The 16,399-nt window shown below is 49.1% G+C and overlaps 1 protein-coding gene across 1 annotated transcript in view; it reads left to right on the top strand.

Moving 5' to 3' along the window:
• Positions 1 to 16,399, top strand: part of ASTN2 (astrotactin 2) — a gene marked incomplete at its 3' end in the record, with an annotated part of 209,886 nt that overhangs the window by 131,600 nt on the left and 61,887 nt on the right. The window contains 1 exon segment of the mRNA XM_010007953.1: positions 7,801 to 7,951. Within this exon segment, the coding sequence (XP_010006255.1) occupies positions 7,801 to 7,951 (151 nt within the window).

Below are 16,399 nucleotides of genomic sequence, written 5' to 3' on the forward strand. Positions count from 1 at the left end.
ATGGGTCAGACTCATCTCAGTTGACTGCTTACTTCATAGGTGAACAATTTAATAATGGAAGTTAATAAAACTGAATTAGGTGTGTCTGGCTCTGGCTGGGGATGTAGTCAGCAGAGAGAAAGGGATTCCTTTGAAGCTGAAACCACCAGCTGGGATGTTAGGAGTGGTTGTGGGAATAGCAGCAGGGAACCAGGGCTCTGCATTTGTGTGGAAGGGGGAAAGTAGTTTTGTCAGTAGTTTTGTCACTTGCAAAATGGGGAGAATCACATCCCCACCTTGAAGAGTGGACTCCTGATGAGGGTAACGGGGGCAGATGGGAAACATGGGAACAGGGACCTTTGGCCTGTGCAGGGGCTGAGCCCCTGGGACCTGCCAGGAGGTGGCAATTGGGCTTCCAAAAAGGTATAAAACAGAAGGATAAAGCCTGGGACCTTGAAAATGGCTGGGAAATTAAATAAATGCAGAATGGGATGGTGGGAATATTGTGTCCAGTTCTGGGCCCTACAGTTCAAGAAGCACAGGGAACTGCTGAAGGAGTCCAGGGCAGAGCCACAAAGATGATTAAGGGGGTGGAACATCTCCCTGCTGAGGAAAGGCTGAGGGAGCTGGGGCTGTTGGGCTTGGAGAAGAGGAGACTGAGGGGCCACCTCATCAGTGTTTACAAATATGTTAAGGGTGAGTGTCAGGAGGACAGAGCCAGGCTTTGTGCAGTGATGTCCAGTGACAGGACAAGGGGCAGTGGGTGCAAACTGGAGCTCAGGAGGTTCCATGTGAATATCAGGAGGAACTTCTTTCCTGTGAGAGCGCCAGAGCCCTGGGCCAGGCTGCCCAGAGAGGCTGTGGGGTCTCCTTCTCTGGAGACATTCAAACCCCCCTGGACACGTTCCTGTGTGATGTGCTCTGGGTGACCCTGCTCTGGCAGGGGGGTTGGACTAGATGATCTTTCAAGGTCCCTTCCAATCCCTGAGATCCTGGGATTCTGTGTGTTTGGTTTTGCTTTGCTGTAATTAAATTACTGGCCCTTCTGGATGACAGGATGAGCTTCAAAAACACTCTGGCAGAGTGGTGGTTTTGTTGAATCTCTAGCAAATTATTGAAGCATGGTAAGGAAATTTTCATACTTTCAACCTCAAGGTTTTTGGGAGAGCATTTTTGCAAGTGTTTATTATAGTATTACCACAAGAAGTGAGACTACCTGGAAAATTTGTACTGAGAAGCTCATCAGCTGTGGTATGTCAGCCAAGCTCTGTTGAAGTGCCTCCTCCAGGGTCTCTCAAGTAAGGAAGATTTCTCCTGCTTTAGGACCTGGGTGATGGTGTTGGTTTGTTTTTTTTAAAAAGAACCTCCCAGCACTTTTGAAGTGGCTGAAAAGTGTCTGTGGGTATGCTAGACAGAAACCCAGTTTTTCTGTATAAAATAAGAAATCCACTCTGCTCACACACATCTGCAGGTACCTTGCTAAGAAACCTCGTTGAAGATGTGACCTTAAGTTCATTGAAATTTTAGACCATGAAATGCCTGAGTTAGAAGCTGCCACCAGCTCTTTGGTTCCTCCAGCACCCATGGGGGGAGATGAACTTCTCCAGAGCATCCCAGCTTGCTCAGTACATGGATGGATTTGCTCAGGAGATAGCTCATGGTTTGGTGGTGTGGGAGATGGTTCCTGCACTCCCTACAGATGTGGTGAATGGTGTAGTAGGTGCAGGAAAGTGTTGCAGAGAGAATGGTCCCTTGTTGCAGGCAGAATAAAAAAGGTAAGGGTTGAAAAGTGAAGAAATACTCCATACTCATAACTCAGAAATCACTTATCTGAGGTGACCAGAAATTTATCACAATTTGGGGGTTTAATTGCCTGGCCCTCTGTACAGAACAGCTAAGTTGTAGTGTGATCAAACCTGATTGGAATTATACTGTGCAGGAGGTGCTAAAGGTACTAAATAGCATTTGGAAAGCTTCTCTAGTTGGACACCCAATGGTGGAGAGCACCTTTAACCCTGATCTCTGGTTGCCTTGGCTCCCTGTCTTAAGTGAGAAGAAAAACAAACCCAGTGTACAAAAGCTGTGAGAATAAACTAACTTTTGGGAGAAGTTGAGGGTCCTGGATGGTGAGTCCAGGAAGGGAAACCCCCAGGGGAAGGGATGACTCTGCCTTTGCAGAGCAGCAACAGCACATGCTGAGGGTGGGTGGTGGTACCTCGGGGTCCTGAGGGCTCTGCATGTAGCCAGGGTCCCTGTGCTGCTCAAATCCCCACAATTAATTTCTGAATACTGGGCTTTGCAGATGTGATTTGGGTTTTTATTGGTTAAAAATGATGCTTATATTAAAGAGTGTATTTATAAGACTTGCAGTGCACCCTCTGCTGGGGAACTGTTTTGAGCAGACAGGCAGAACCCTTATGCCTGTTTCTGTGATGAATTTTGCTGGGCATTATGTGAACACCCTGAGCTCTTCCCAGCCATAACATGGCCAAGCATTGCAGGGCAGAAAGGCCTGAGTTAGCTTTACTTCTGCTAGAGTCTATAATTCTTCTTCCAACTTGGTATTTCAAGCTCAGAGCTGAGAGCACCTACCCTTTCATGGCCCACCAGCTGCCCCCCACCATTTGCAGTTAGTGGTTGGTGAAGAAGTTTCCAGCCCACCTGGTTGCAGAAAAGCAGAGGCAGAACCATTTGCACAGCAGAAAGGCTTGTGCATGTCCCACTTCCACCAGTCCTATTCATATCTTTGAGTAGTTAATTCTGAAACTCCAGGAGGAGTTTGGCAACCTCACAAATGAATTCAGCATTGGCTGGAGGAGCAGAAGAAGGTGGGGCTTTAGTGGGAGAAGAAGAGATGTGAAGGACTGGAGGAAGGCAGAAGTGGAATAGGTGAGAACACAAGTGATGTTCAGACAGAACATTTGCTGGGGAGGAAATAATCTACCCACCATGGATGGGGCCTTCAGATTTTACAGGTCTGGGGACTCTTCAGAGGCATTTTCCCCCAGGGCAGGCACCCTTCACCTTATGGAAACTGCCCTGGAGGGACGGGTGCTGGGCTTGAGCTTTTGGGACTGAATGAGGCTGTAAAAAGGCAAAAGACTTCCAGGTTTAACTTCTACCTGGGCAAAATGGAAGAAGAGAGAAAAGTCTGCAGAGGAGAACAGGTCTCTGGTGGGTTCTTAGCTGCAAGGGGACCAGCCTTTCTTGAGCCTTGCAGCACAGCAGACATTTTGTGGCCAGAGCTGGTCACATTGCTCAGACAAGCAGCTGTTGGGCTGAAAAATGCAGAATTTGGGTGTAAATTGCTCTGCCCTGGTTTGCAGGTGCATCAGCTCTTAAGTTCCCTGTTTGTGGGGTCTTGCCAATGGAAGCATGAGGTGATTGACATGAAGCATCCTGGCCAGGCTGTGCCCAGTAGGTTTGGGTCTCTGCTCTGTACCAGTCCCACCTTTGGGATGAAGCTGCAGGTCATGCAGCATCATGCCTTTTGCTGCTAGTGGACCTTGTCTCTAGAAAACTCATGGACTCCAAATCTCCCCCCAGTCCCTCTCCAAACACAGCTCAGGGAGCAGATAGAGCAGCACCAGTCTAGTTCCCAGCTCAAATCCTTTTTTTTTTTCTTTTTCTTTTTTCCTCAGCAGTGGTTAACTTTTTACACACAAAAGTCTTTAACCATTAACAGGCAATAAAAAGGGAAACTGAATTGGATAACATCCACTAATCCCCTTCCTGGATGAGCTGGAAAGGAGAGACACTGCAATGCTCAGGAGCTTATTTAGAGATGAGTGCTTTGGAGGCTTTGAGAATTGCACAGTGTTGGTATTTCATGAATAAATAACCCCCAGCAATATTTTTCACTGAATCTGCTTCATTAACGAGGGACTGGAACAAAGGAGGAGGATGGAGAAAGGTATTTTTGAGGGAATCAAGGTGAGGGCAGGTGATGGAGATGGCATGGGGGGCTGTGGTTTGCACTGCTGGAGTTGTGCCTGGTCTGGTGGAGAACCCTGCTGTTGTGCATCACACTGTTTATGGCAATAGAACTTGTTAGAAACGGGGCTTTTGCTGAGGCTGTGCTTCCTGGCAGAGAGGGGAAGGCATTTCATTTCTGAATGGATCCTTTAGATGTTTACATGTGTCTTTGGGAGGCCTGGAGATTTAGAGGAAGAGCATGTGTGTGTGTGTTCACAGACATGTGTGTGCTTGTGGAGAGAATCTAGCACCAGAAATGAGGTTGCTTGCTGAAAAATGCCCTTTTTTGATGGGACCCAGAACCTGCTTCAGGGCAGTGAGGAATTACCCCATCCCTCCATCATGCCAGGTGCTGAGCCCTACCTAGTCCCTGTGGCTTCGGCACCTGGGTCCAGCCAGAGCCACCAGCAGCTCCCCCTGGCTCTCTGCTGTGCTGTGGGCATGACGTGAGCTGCAGAGCCCATCATCTCCATCCTGCTTTGTCAGAACAGATCCAGGAGTCACTCGGTGAGATCCAATGTGGGCAGACGGAGCACGAGAGAGAAGAGCTGTTCTTTTGCAGGCAGCTTGTTCCTACAGGGAAAATGATTCATCCATCAGGGCTGGTCTAATCTGGCGTGTCCAGGCAGTGGGGAGGGACAGCTGTACCCAGCGGGCACTTATCAGGGGTGGCCAGACACTTCCATCACTCCTCAAGTGTCCCCTGCTTGTGGGCATAGCCTGCTCTGCTGAACTGGTGTGGGGGTTTGGGGGTTGCAGTCCCATGTAGCAGGCAGGGAGGGATAGGCAGGGGTCTTTCCTGGAGCTGCATGGGTGGAAAATCATCTGCTGCATGCCACGTGTTGCCTGTCTCATTGTTGCTGCAGGAGGTGGGTAATGAATTATTGCTCTTCCCCTCCTAAAATTCAAAGTTGCTGCTGAGGCTGGCAGTGCTAAGGGCTGGGCAGTGCCTGCCTGTGCTGAGCTGTGCCAGCCCCTCCAGAGGAAGGTGAAAACAAACTTTGCTCCCAGTTGACCCTGAGCATCACATCTGCCCTCTTGTCTGCTGGCACCCCCTGGTCAGGGCCCCCATTGAAGTGATGCTTCTCTACTGCAATGGCAGGTGCAGAAGCAGCCCAGCTGAGCTGCCTCCCTCCCTCTGCCAGCCACATTGTCACCCTGCTCCTCTCACAGGTGACATTTGAACACATCCCTCTGCCCCTGCTTCCCCACCTTCCAGCAAGGTTAATATTTTAACACATTTCATGGCTGGTTCCAGCCTGGCAGCCCCAGCCTGGGTTTTGTGGAGGGTCCTGCATTATGCCAGGCACGATTTTGGAGAGTGTGGTTCCTGTTCCTGTTCTTCACCCTCCTGAGGGTGGAAGGCTGGTTTGTGCTTCCAGATTTTAACTAAAAGTGTGACAAGCTGTCACTGCAGCCCCAGCCTGGGAGCCATGTAGGATGAACCACCTTCTCCTGGCAGCACTCTAGCTCTATGGGGTTACCCCTGCTTAGGATCCAACCCCAGGGTCTCCTCTGAAGCACCCAGGGCATCTGTATCTCCTCACCTTCTCCCTTCAAGGATGTGGGAGCTGGAGAAGGGTCTTGTGGTTTGGTGGCCAAATGGAAATGCTAGGAGGGAGGACAGGGGCACAGTTCTGCTTGCAGTCTGCCTACAATGAGAAACCCCTTGGCAGGACTAGATGGGGCTGAGTTGTCTGGGTGGGTGATGGAGGAGTTGTTATGAGTGATTGCTTTTTTTTTTTAATTTAAATAATTTTCTCTACTTTAATAAACAGCATTTTTGGTTAGTAAATAATATGCTCTTCCCCTTCCCTCATCTCTCCAGCAGAAATATGTGCCCTTATCTAATATAATCTGCCTTTCTCACTCCCTCACTTTGGAGAAGCTGCAAATTCTGGTGGGAACAGAGTGCTAATAGAAAAGAGCCTGTAAAGATATTTGAAACATGACCAAGAAAGGACAGAGGGAGATTCAGCTCCAAATATGCTGGAAAATCTAGGAGATAGGCCAAGAGGGGGTGGGGGAAATATCAGAAGCATGTTTGCCAAGAGGGAAAAGTTAATTGGGAAGCATTAATTGGGGTGTAAGTGGGCAGCAGTGACATGGATCTGCTGCACAGGGCAATGGTGCAGCTGGAGGCACCAGGGTGGGCACAGAGCTGCTCTGGTGCTGGGGTAACACGTCTCACAGTAGTGGAGAAGCTGCCCTTCACCTCCATCCCAGTGAGGCTGTGCCAATTTACCAGTTCTTGCTGTTTTTCTGGGGTTCTCCATGCTGAAAATCTCAGCTTCTGGAATCCTGTGACCGCCTGGGAATGTGGAATCTGCAACATCATTACTTCAGGGCTTTAGTTCTTTGGGTTTGGACTCTGGGTAGTTTCAAGCCCTCAGGTTTGCAAGTAAAATTTTGATTACACCCTAAATGCTCAGAGAAGGCAAATTTAAGGGAGAAAAAAACCAACCTACCCATGCAGTGACTGATTTATTTTTAAAATCTCATCATTTTTATGCCTATATATATATATACATATATATATGTATCTATATGTCTGAGTCATGATTTTTTCAAGTGTTTGGTGTTGGCAGGGCTGCGTGTGTGAGTGTGCAGGGGGTGTGTGCAGGGCCCCTCCTCTGACAGGTGATGATGCAGTGTGAATTTGAGGCAGCAGTGCTGTGGTCTTCAAGGGCTGTTGAATGTTCCTTCACCCCTGTTTCATTGCCAAGCACACAGGAAGAAAAAAAAAAAAGAAATAAAAAAAGGGAGACCAGCACTGGACATGGAGTCATTGTGTTGTTTTTTAGGTGGTGGTACAAGAACAAGGGAGATACAAAATGGGAATAAAGTCCCCTGTGACTCCTGGCAATGCCTTAGAGGGTTTTTTTAAGGTCAGAACAGTCAGTGTTTATTTGCAGTTCTCTGTGTATAAAGATCTAATAAATAGCTGTGGAGGTCAAGTCCATCACCATCAGTGACTTGTTCTGTGACCCTGGGTAAAATGCTTTGTCTCTCTTCTGTCAGTGAGAGGGTGGCCAGATCTGCTGCCCAGGATTGGGTTCAGGTATCGGTTAATTTATAAAATGTGCTTTGAAGATGAAAAATCTCTTTGAGCTGCTTCAAGCTCTCAGCAAGCATCTGTGCTCCCTTTGCGGGAGCCCAGCACAGAGCAAAGTGCCTGGATACGTCGTCACACACCAAATCTGCTGTGTGTGCAGCTCCGAGGAGCAGCTCTGGGAGCTTCCCAAGGCTTTCCATGGCTGTTGAATTCCTACACGTTTCTGCTTCTTGCTTGCCTAGGACAGACATGTGACAGGTTGGCAGTGCCTGGGGCCTTGCAGAGCCACAGCTGAGCTCTGCCTGGCCCCATGGCCCCTGCTCCAGCAACTCTGGAGCCCAGGGATGAGCCTCTGCATTCACATCCCAGTAAGCATAGCTTAGCAGCTTCAGCAGTGTCCCTGGGTGGTACTCAGAGAGACTTGGTCCAGCTGTGAAATGTTCAGGAGTCTTTCTGTTGTGGATTTGTTGTTGTCTAGTATAGGGTTGGATTCACACACAACTCCGAGCTACTAATAAAGCCTCTTAGTTCCCTGTTTGCATGAAAATGGTAGATAATATCTCTGAAACCCCATAACTGGTTGCTTTATCAAGGATGTCAGAGTTATGAAGCAAATTTATTATGTATAGCTTAATCACAAAGCCTTCATTTCCTTGGGAAGGCTCCTGTGACTCAGGTTTGCTAATGGAAATGCTGTGATCTCAGCAGAGCAGCTTTCCTTCTGGCTTGCCCTGCCCGTGCCATGAGCTGCCAGCTCCCTGCCAGCCCTAACAGTGCCTTTTCTCTCCAAGGGAAGAAGCAATGCTGTCCACCTACTTTGAAACCATCAATGACTTGCTGTCCTCCTTTGGGCCAGTCCGAGACTGCTCCCGCAACAACGGTGGCTGCACCCGCAACTTCAAGTGCGTTTCTGACCGCCAGGTGGACTCAACAGGCTGTGTGGTAGGTACCAAGGCTGCTGGTTCCACCAGCTGCTGTCTGCTTTGTAGACAAACCAGAGGGGGACTTCCCACTTGCCTGCTTCCACTCCAGGGATGTGGTCAAGGGGACCTGTGCGCTAGTGGTGGGCTCCTCCCAACCCTAGGAGCTTCATGGCAAATCACACATGCCTGGAGGACCTTAGAGAAGGAGTCTGGGGGCTCAGATGAGCCAAAGAGAAATACTGGAGGCTGATGGTCATTTTTCTGCTTGTCAAGAAAGTACAAGTTAAAAGCAGTCTTGCTTTTTCTCCTGCCTTGTTCTTTCCAGCGTGGGAGAAAGACGAAGCACCTCCCCAACCTCCAGTGTCCTCAGAGTCTTGATTTGTTTCTGAACATACTCATGTCTTGCCAGACAATCTTCTCCCAGTGGTGTTCCCCTCCCTGCCCTCCAGAAGACCTCTTAGACCATTAGTTTTGGGCCCAGACTCGGAATAATTCCCAGCTATCAAAGCACAGAGGAGTTTGACTGTTCTTCCAGGTGGGATCAGCAGAGCTCAGCACCTCTCCCAGCTCTCGAAGCAAAGTCACCCCTTCCCTGCATGTGGAGCTTGTGCAAGTCTGGTACAACACGCAGAGAGTTGGGGGCAGAGCTTTGGGAAACGGGGGAAAACCTAGACAACCCTTCTCAGCTGTTTGTTGTAGGAGCCACCTGCCTGCCAGGCAGCAGGTGGAGACCCCTGGGGTTTTTTTTTACCTGCCCTGCAAACCCACACCCACTGCTCTGAAGATCCCCAAGCCCCTCTGCTCCTTTGCTTCCCTGTTGCAGTGGGCAGAGCCCCGGTTGCACCATCCCTCCCATCTGGGCAGAGGTGGAATTAAGTGTCTCTTTATTGATTGGAGATGTTTAGCCACAGCAGCAGGGAAAGGTCAGGCTGCAGTGGTGCTGTCCCAGGGGTGGTGGTTTCATTATCCCCTTTTCCCACTGCTTGTTAGTGCCATTTAGCACAACAGCCTGATGTCTCACCAGCAGTGCCCAGCATCATCCCCTGCTAACACTCCTCTCCCTTTCCACCTTCCTTTTCTCAACATGGCTTTCTTTTGTTCCCTTTTCCAAGGAACAGCTGGCTTTTAAGTCTTTCAGGAGGTTTTCCCCATTTTTTTAGGGAGACGTTTGCTCTGAACACCAACGTGCCTCCCAGACACTGTCAGAAGCAATTTGGGCTCCAATTGTCCTGTGCTGCTGGGAAGAGATGCCCCTTTTTAAAAGTCAGGATATATTAAGATAGAAATTGTCAATAAATTACAGGCCTAGCACTCACTGTGCTGGCGTGGGGAGAGGTAGAAATTGAAAACTGTGTCACTAGGGGATGATAACCCCCTGATTCTGTAATAGCTGACTGAGGTTTTCTGCAGAGAAGGAACTGTGCACAGCAGGCAGCTGGGGAGAGAGGAGAAGCAGTGGGGGCTGTTCTCCTGGAGGGCATCTCCACCTTGAGAGCCATGGATGAGCAGTGAAACACAGGGACCAGAGGACCCCCTGTCCCCCTGCATCACACCAGGCTGCCAGGGCTGTGCATCCCATAGGCACAGGAGATGGCCACAGGGATGCCTGTCTCCCCTCTCTCTGCTCTTTTCCCCCTTTTGACCCTATTGCAGGAGCATCAGGCTGCTCTGCTCCTCTGCACAGCCCCCAGTCATGGGGTGAATCCCCCCAGTTACCCAGTCTCAGCTGCAACATGAAGACAGCAGAGCTGACCTCCTGGAGGGAGTGGGGACATGGCTGCTGCATTCCCAGTCAGCTCCACATCTCTCCCTGCTTCCCATTGGGGTGAAACCAAGAGCACAGTGCTCCATCCCTCCCAGCTCTCCCAACCCTGTACAAAGTTTTACCCTCATCACCTGCTTGTAGGTGCCAAGCAGTGGCAGGAGTGGGAGCAGAGGTTTGCAGGACACTGTCCTGTGTTTCTGACCATTGTCTGGGGAAAAGCCTAAGGGGTGGGCAGGCAGCACTGCCTCCAGCCTCGTGCTCATGCCTCTCAGTGGGGCTGCACATGGTGGGAGCTGAATTTCGGATCATGCTGCAGCCTCAGCATGTGACCTTGTGGCACCTTCTGCACCGGTCCCTGCACTGGGTGATACAGGCCCTCCTCATCCCAGCCCTGCTCCTGGGGTCTCCTGGCTGTGAGCTGGTCTTCCCGTGCCAGCAGGGATGGGGTCACTTGCTACACATTTGCAAGGATGTCAGTTAGTTTTAAAGCTGAACTGCCATGAACTGAGTTTGCCAATTTGATAAGTGCTGTGGGCAATATCAGGATGTAATTTAATTAAGCCATCCCCTTTTATAGAGTTCAGGGAGTATTTGCCTACTAATTTTAGCACTAGGTTTGCTTCAGCTTTACTTGGGACACTGTTTCACAAATCCTGACATGTTGTTAATCTTTACCAGTCAACAGTTTATTAATTTGCTGAGGACTACAGAAGTATATAATCAGTGGTTCATCAATCAAGGCTAAATCCAACAAACGTTCCAGGCAGGTACTGAGCATAAAATACACATGGAGCCTTGTAAGCAATTAATATACAGCAGAGCTGGAGCCTTGCAGCTCAACCAGGGAACAGCACAAATCTCAAAGATTTCTTATTCTTTTTATGTATAATCATCATTTGTTACCAATGCCTTCATGACCTTAATACAGCTTCCAGTAATTCTGCTAGGACTGAGGATGTATTTATCTTTGGGTTCTTTAGCTGTGTGGGCTCTTCCATTACCTAATAGTTTGGCCTTAAAAGGCCTTGGTTCAAAAGTCAAGGGCAGTTGCTTGCAGCTTGTGAGGGAGTCTTGAAGAAGAAAAGAGGACATCTCTTTGCTTAGTTAAAATCCTGCATGTGAGGTGTCACCTTGAAGACCCCAGTGGCATCTTCACCCAGAGGGGTAACAGCTCCCCAGCTTCTAGCCCACGCTTCCCATGGAGCCCTTTTCCCCCCTCATCTCATGGCTTTTCTGTTACTTTTCAGTGTACCCAGTAGATGGCATTGATGGATAAAGTTTTTCCACAGTTCTTTTCTTATCGGAGGCATTTTTTATTTGGGTAGTCCCAAGAGGTGTGAGCTGTAACCTTGCTAAGACTTTGGCACTGCTAGCTGGAGCCTTGCCTTGGAGCCCTACCTTACAACATAGCAAAGCAATTCCCAACACCTAGAAAACCTGTTTTCATGCTGCTTTTCTTTGTTACATGCTAGAATTGGGTGGTGAAGTACTGGAACAGGTTGCCCAGAAGGGTGATGGAGGCTCAATCCCTGGAGACATCAGGAGGGGTTTTGGTAAGAGGTAGGAGAGCCCACTGGGCAGGTACTGCTGCTCTGCATGGACATGAGACCCTGCTGATCTTCACCATCTCCCTGCTTGCAGGCTGGGGTTCCTCTGGCACTGATTTCTTGCTAATTTGAGCTTTGCTCCAAGCATTTTATTGACCAGTCCTCTTCCCAAGCAGGGGCTCAGCCTGTCAGACAGGAGCTTGCCCAGCTCAGCAGAAGGGTGAGCATCTACCAGAGAGTCTCTTAATGAAGTTGTGGCCCATGGTGACACCAGTACAGTGTTGATCCCAGCCTTTTCAGAGAAGGAAGGGAAATTTGGCACAGTTTGTGTGGGCACGTAAGCTTGTTGGAGCTAACCTTCTCTTTTTCTCTCTTCCACATCAAAAAGAGGGGCTGTTCCTTAACTCTGCAGAACAAGACAGAGAAAAAGGCTGAATTTAAGAGGAACTGTTTGGGGAAGAAATGGGGTGTTTCAGCCCAAACCAAAATGCTGTGCAGAAACCTCCCACATATGTGAAAATTCCAAAACCATTTGGTTTGAAACATGTCCCACGAAGGAGGGGGAAATGTTTAATTCCAACATGCATCTGGATCTTTATGTTACATATTGTGTTATCCCAGTGTACAGCCTGAAATAAAAACCAAATTAGGCAGCAGAAAACAAAACATTTCAACCTTGTCAAAATTAAACGCTCCCCTCATTTCCCGATGAGTTTTGCGATGTAATTGATGGAATCCCACAAAGCATTTTAAGCTCCATCAAATCTGCATGTTTCTGACAGACAATTGTTCATTGAAAAATAAAAACTCATCTGTCCCTGCCTTAGGAGGCCCCTAGCTAATTATGCTAGAGATGCACACGCAGGGGAGGGCGATGGGGAGGAAACTGTTCTTTTCTAATCCCTTTAAAGTTTACTTGGCTCCTTGAAGCAGAAGATTATTCCTTTTGCATATTGTGATTGGAAGCAGCAGCTCCCTGAACTCAACAGCAAACCCCCCTTCCCAAAAAGCCTGCAGTTTCACATTGATCTCATTAAGCCAGGTAACTACCTGTGATGAAAATGGGGTTTGAGGAAGAGAGGGAAGCAAAGGATGGCAGAAGCCCTTGGGACCTGTATCTGGCCATGGCAGGGAGTGGAGAGGAAAGTGAGAGGTCACCACCCACCTGCTTTTGCTTCCAGTGCTGCTAGAGGGTTTGTACCATGTTGGCAAGTGGTGGTTAAATTTAAAGCAAGTGGAATAGCTCAGGAGCACCAAGGTGAGCTGGACGTCCCTGCCTGCTCTGGGAAGAAATATTTGAGGGGGTGATAAAAGCTTTGTTTTCTCCAGCATTGGCTTTTTCAGCAGCATTCTTGGCTGGCATCACTCCTCATCCCTCTGCTCCCCAGCAGAGTAGGGTGCTTCATGTGTGGTAGTCACAGCTGGGTTGAGTTCATGGGATGGGTCCTAGGATATGAAGTGTAACATAGTGGTCAGAACGTAACCTGGATGTCAAGTGGGGCAGGAGTGGAATTCCTGGTCTCCCAAAGGTTTTTGGAAGTGTCAGCCTCTGCTGTGGCTGGAAAAGGGAATATCCCAATGGGCATGAGGTTCCAGCACACTCCAAAACGGGTTGTTGGTGACTCCTGGAAGGGAAGCAGCTGGAAGGTTTCTGCTAGCTTAATTTTCCTGCTCTAGGAGCTCTGAACATTGACATCTGTGTATGTAGCTTCCCACCAGCTGCTTGAAACAAGTCCATCCCACTTTGAGATGTGAATATAGACATAGTGAGTTGACTGAGAGGGTCCACTCAAGAGTTGTGTGGTGGTTGGAGGTGATGAGATGCTGCCTCAGTGCCTGGAGGTTTGGGCTCCTCCATGGAGCCCCCAGCCTGCTGTCAGGTGGGGATCAGGCAGAAGAGGAGGAGCTCTTGCAGCATGTGCTCAGGAGCCTGCAGGGCAGATGGGTTTGGCTCTCTGAGGCTAAAATACTGATTTATGATCTTGAAAGGGAAAAGGAAGGAGAGGAAAAGAGTGGGAAGATAATTACTGTTGGTTTTTTTTTTCAGAAAATAGTTGTGGTGTTTCCCTCAGGGAAGGATGCTGCCCCATAGTCAGGGTGGTGGTAAAGACATTGCTGCCCCAACAAGGGGTGGTCCTGAAGGGAGACCACCTGGAGCAAATGGACACTTTAGCTTTTTTGCCTGCTTTACCAAAATATTAGCACAGGAGGGATAAATCTTACCTGTAGGTACTGGGCTGTGTGCAGCCAGACTCTGGTCCTGCTATTGCTGAGGAGTGTTCCTCACCAAGGGCCTTCTGGGCTAAGAAAGCAAAGGCAGAATAAGCTGAAGTTGTCTGAATATATGTGGACACAGAGGAGTTTGCTGCATTTGGATCATTTCTGAGCTCCAAAAAGCAAATAAAACACACACCAGTGCAGAGCTGGAGCTCATTAAAATGCTGGCAGTTGCTTGTACCTGAGCAGTGCCTCAGATTAATGTTTTTGTCTCACACTGAAGAGGTTCCTCAGCAAGCAGTGAGGATGCCTCTGAGCAAAGGGGGGTTATTAGGGCCCTTGGACATGGCACATGATGCTTCAGCAGCATGGAGCCACCAGCCTTTTTTGCAGCCTCAGGTCAGTGGTGCTGGGGATGCAGCTTGGGGAAGCTGCCTGGGGTTATCACCTCCGGGTGTATCCAGACACGGGTGTGTGGTACCTGGAGTGGCACTGGGAGCAGGGGGTGGGTGGCAGCATCCCTGTGAGGTTTTGAAGAGCTGGGAAGGAGCTGGGCTCATCTGTGCACAGAGCATCACCTCTGACACCCCAGCACCTGAGAAGGCTGACAAAGAGGCTGCTGCTGTAGAGAAAACAGTGATAAAAAGGCAGTTTATTTTTTACTGAAACACTTTATTAAATATTCTTTTAAAAAAAAAAAAAAAGCCTTGTTAACAGAAGAGAGGAGCAAAGCTGGGAAACCCTGACAGACAGCTCAGATGGAGAACTGGTGTCCTCTGGGGAATCCATGTCAGTAATGAGGCTTGGGTTTTATTTCCAGTGACCCCCTCACCTGTCTCACTGCTAATGAGCTTTGTAAATAAGAAAGCAAGAAAAAAAAGAGGCTTTTGCTCACTCACCTCAGCAGGGACTTGTCCAGATATTAATTGTCCTAAGACACAATCTTGTACAGGTTTTGTCAGATATTTTGGGTTTTTTTCCCCTTGAAGATGATCCTCCTCCCATTATGTTTGCTCTGAGGACAGTGAGTGGAGGAGCTGTGCCAAGTCCTGGTGGCAGGAGGCCATGGGGTGTCACACTATGTGCTGGGGTGACAGGATTGGGTTTGGGCATCCTACTTTGTTCCAACCAACAGCCCTGTGCTTCAGCCAGGCCTGCTCTGGTGGCCTCCTGAGGAGGGCAGCAGGCATGTGGCAGCAGGTCCTGCCAGCTCAGTCCCCCTGTGTCACCTTGGAGATGTCATTTAAAAGAGAAAAACTCCCCTTTCTAAAAAAAAAAAGAAAAGGTAAACCCAACACTTTCTTATCCATCATATCCATTCCCTGTGGGTTTTTTGAATCAGTTTGCTGACTGCACGGACAGAAATAAAGACCTGGGTGCTGTGCCCAGTGCAGCTGGGAGGGGATGAGCTGGTGCCTGGCAGCACCAACAGCCCAACCCTGCTGAGCTGCCAGCTCTGCCTTCACAAACCCCCCAGCACCAGCAGGGTCGAGGCTTTGTAGCTGTGGGTCACGTTTAGCCTGCAGCATCTGAACTATCAGAGCTAATGCAGAAGAAAGTAAGAAAGTAAGTTTTCTTTTCTCATCCCAAGAGCAATTTTCAGGGCTGGCCATCATCACAGAGAAACCACTTCACTCCTGCACAGACAGGGTGGATTTGCAAGGTGGTGGAATGACATTTGTATGGTTACAGCTTTTCCCTGGCTTTTTGGAGCAGACCATGAGCCAGAGTCTCCTCCTACCTCCCTTTTCCTTCCCATAGCACGGGTTAAGTACCAAACCCTCTTCCCAAGCTATGAGACATTTTTGCAAGTTGGATCAGTGGGTGAAGGGTGGTCTGGGAGTTTGAAGTGAGTTCTCAAGCAGTGCAAGCCTAACGTGACAAACCATAAACAGATTTTTCTTTTGAATAATTGACAAACAGTTCTTAGGATCCCTTTGTCTCCCTGCATAAGTGGATCCACCCTGTATCAGTTTGAGGGCTGCACAGGGGTGGTTGGTCAGGGCACCATGTATCACCAGCTTTCCTCCCATCGGGGAGGGACATGTCACCCATGATCACCCAGACAGAGTTATTGGCTGAGTTGCTTATTGATTTTCTCATCATTTTCTGACACAGCCCCCCCATCCCGTGTCACTGTCAAGGCAGATCACAAATTGAACTGCAGCTGAATTGATGGGGGATTGATTAAAACTCTCTGTAATTATTGGTTCTCTGCTGCCCGAGCCAGACAAATCAATGTCAGCAATAACAGATCTGGCCCTTTATTGGCCCAGTGAAGGAAGAGTGAGTGCTGGTTGGTGTAAACCCACCCAGGAGCCCAGGCCAAGCCTTCAGCACAGCCCTGGGAATCAGGATTAGCACAAGCTGGCTTTTTCCTGGGTCATTTCTGGCTGTGCTCAGCCTGCGAGCAAGAACATAGTTGCACCCAAATGAACTAAAGTTTTCTCCCTGCTCTGATCCGTAGCTGGGACAGCCCAATTGCAAATTCTCTGCTCCAGGGGCAGGGAGATCTGTATAGGAAAGTTCTACTGTGTCCAGTAGTTGCTCCATCCACCCATTCATCCCTGCAAAACCCTGGGCCCAGGGAGCTGGCGTTGCCTCTCCTGCCATCTGCCTGTGGGTGGGCTGGGGCAGAGCTCACCCATGTCCCTGGCATCTTCATCCTCCTCAGCCCCACCAAGCAGGGACCTCTCCCTTCTTTGTATGTTTACTACCAAAGCTTTCTGTCCCTGAAGAGCTTCTTGCTGCCACACTCCAGCTGGCTGGAGAACCAGCCCTGTGCCCAGCCAGGGATGGGTGTGAAGGGAGGGGTGGGTGCTCTTGCAGATTTTGTGCTGAGCCATTTGCCTGCCATAATTGCTGTATATTAAGATGCATAATTGCAGACAGAAAGGAAACATGTTTCATGGTGATTAACAGTCAAAACTGGAGGACA

This window comes from Chaetura pelagica, unplaced genomic scaffold (genome assembly GCF_000747805.2).
Source record: "Chaetura pelagica isolate M959 unplaced genomic scaffold, ChaPel_1.0 scaffold361, whole genome shotgun sequence".
Classification (NCBI taxonomy): domain Eukaryota; kingdom Metazoa; phylum Chordata; class Aves; order Apodiformes; family Apodidae; genus Chaetura; species Chaetura pelagica.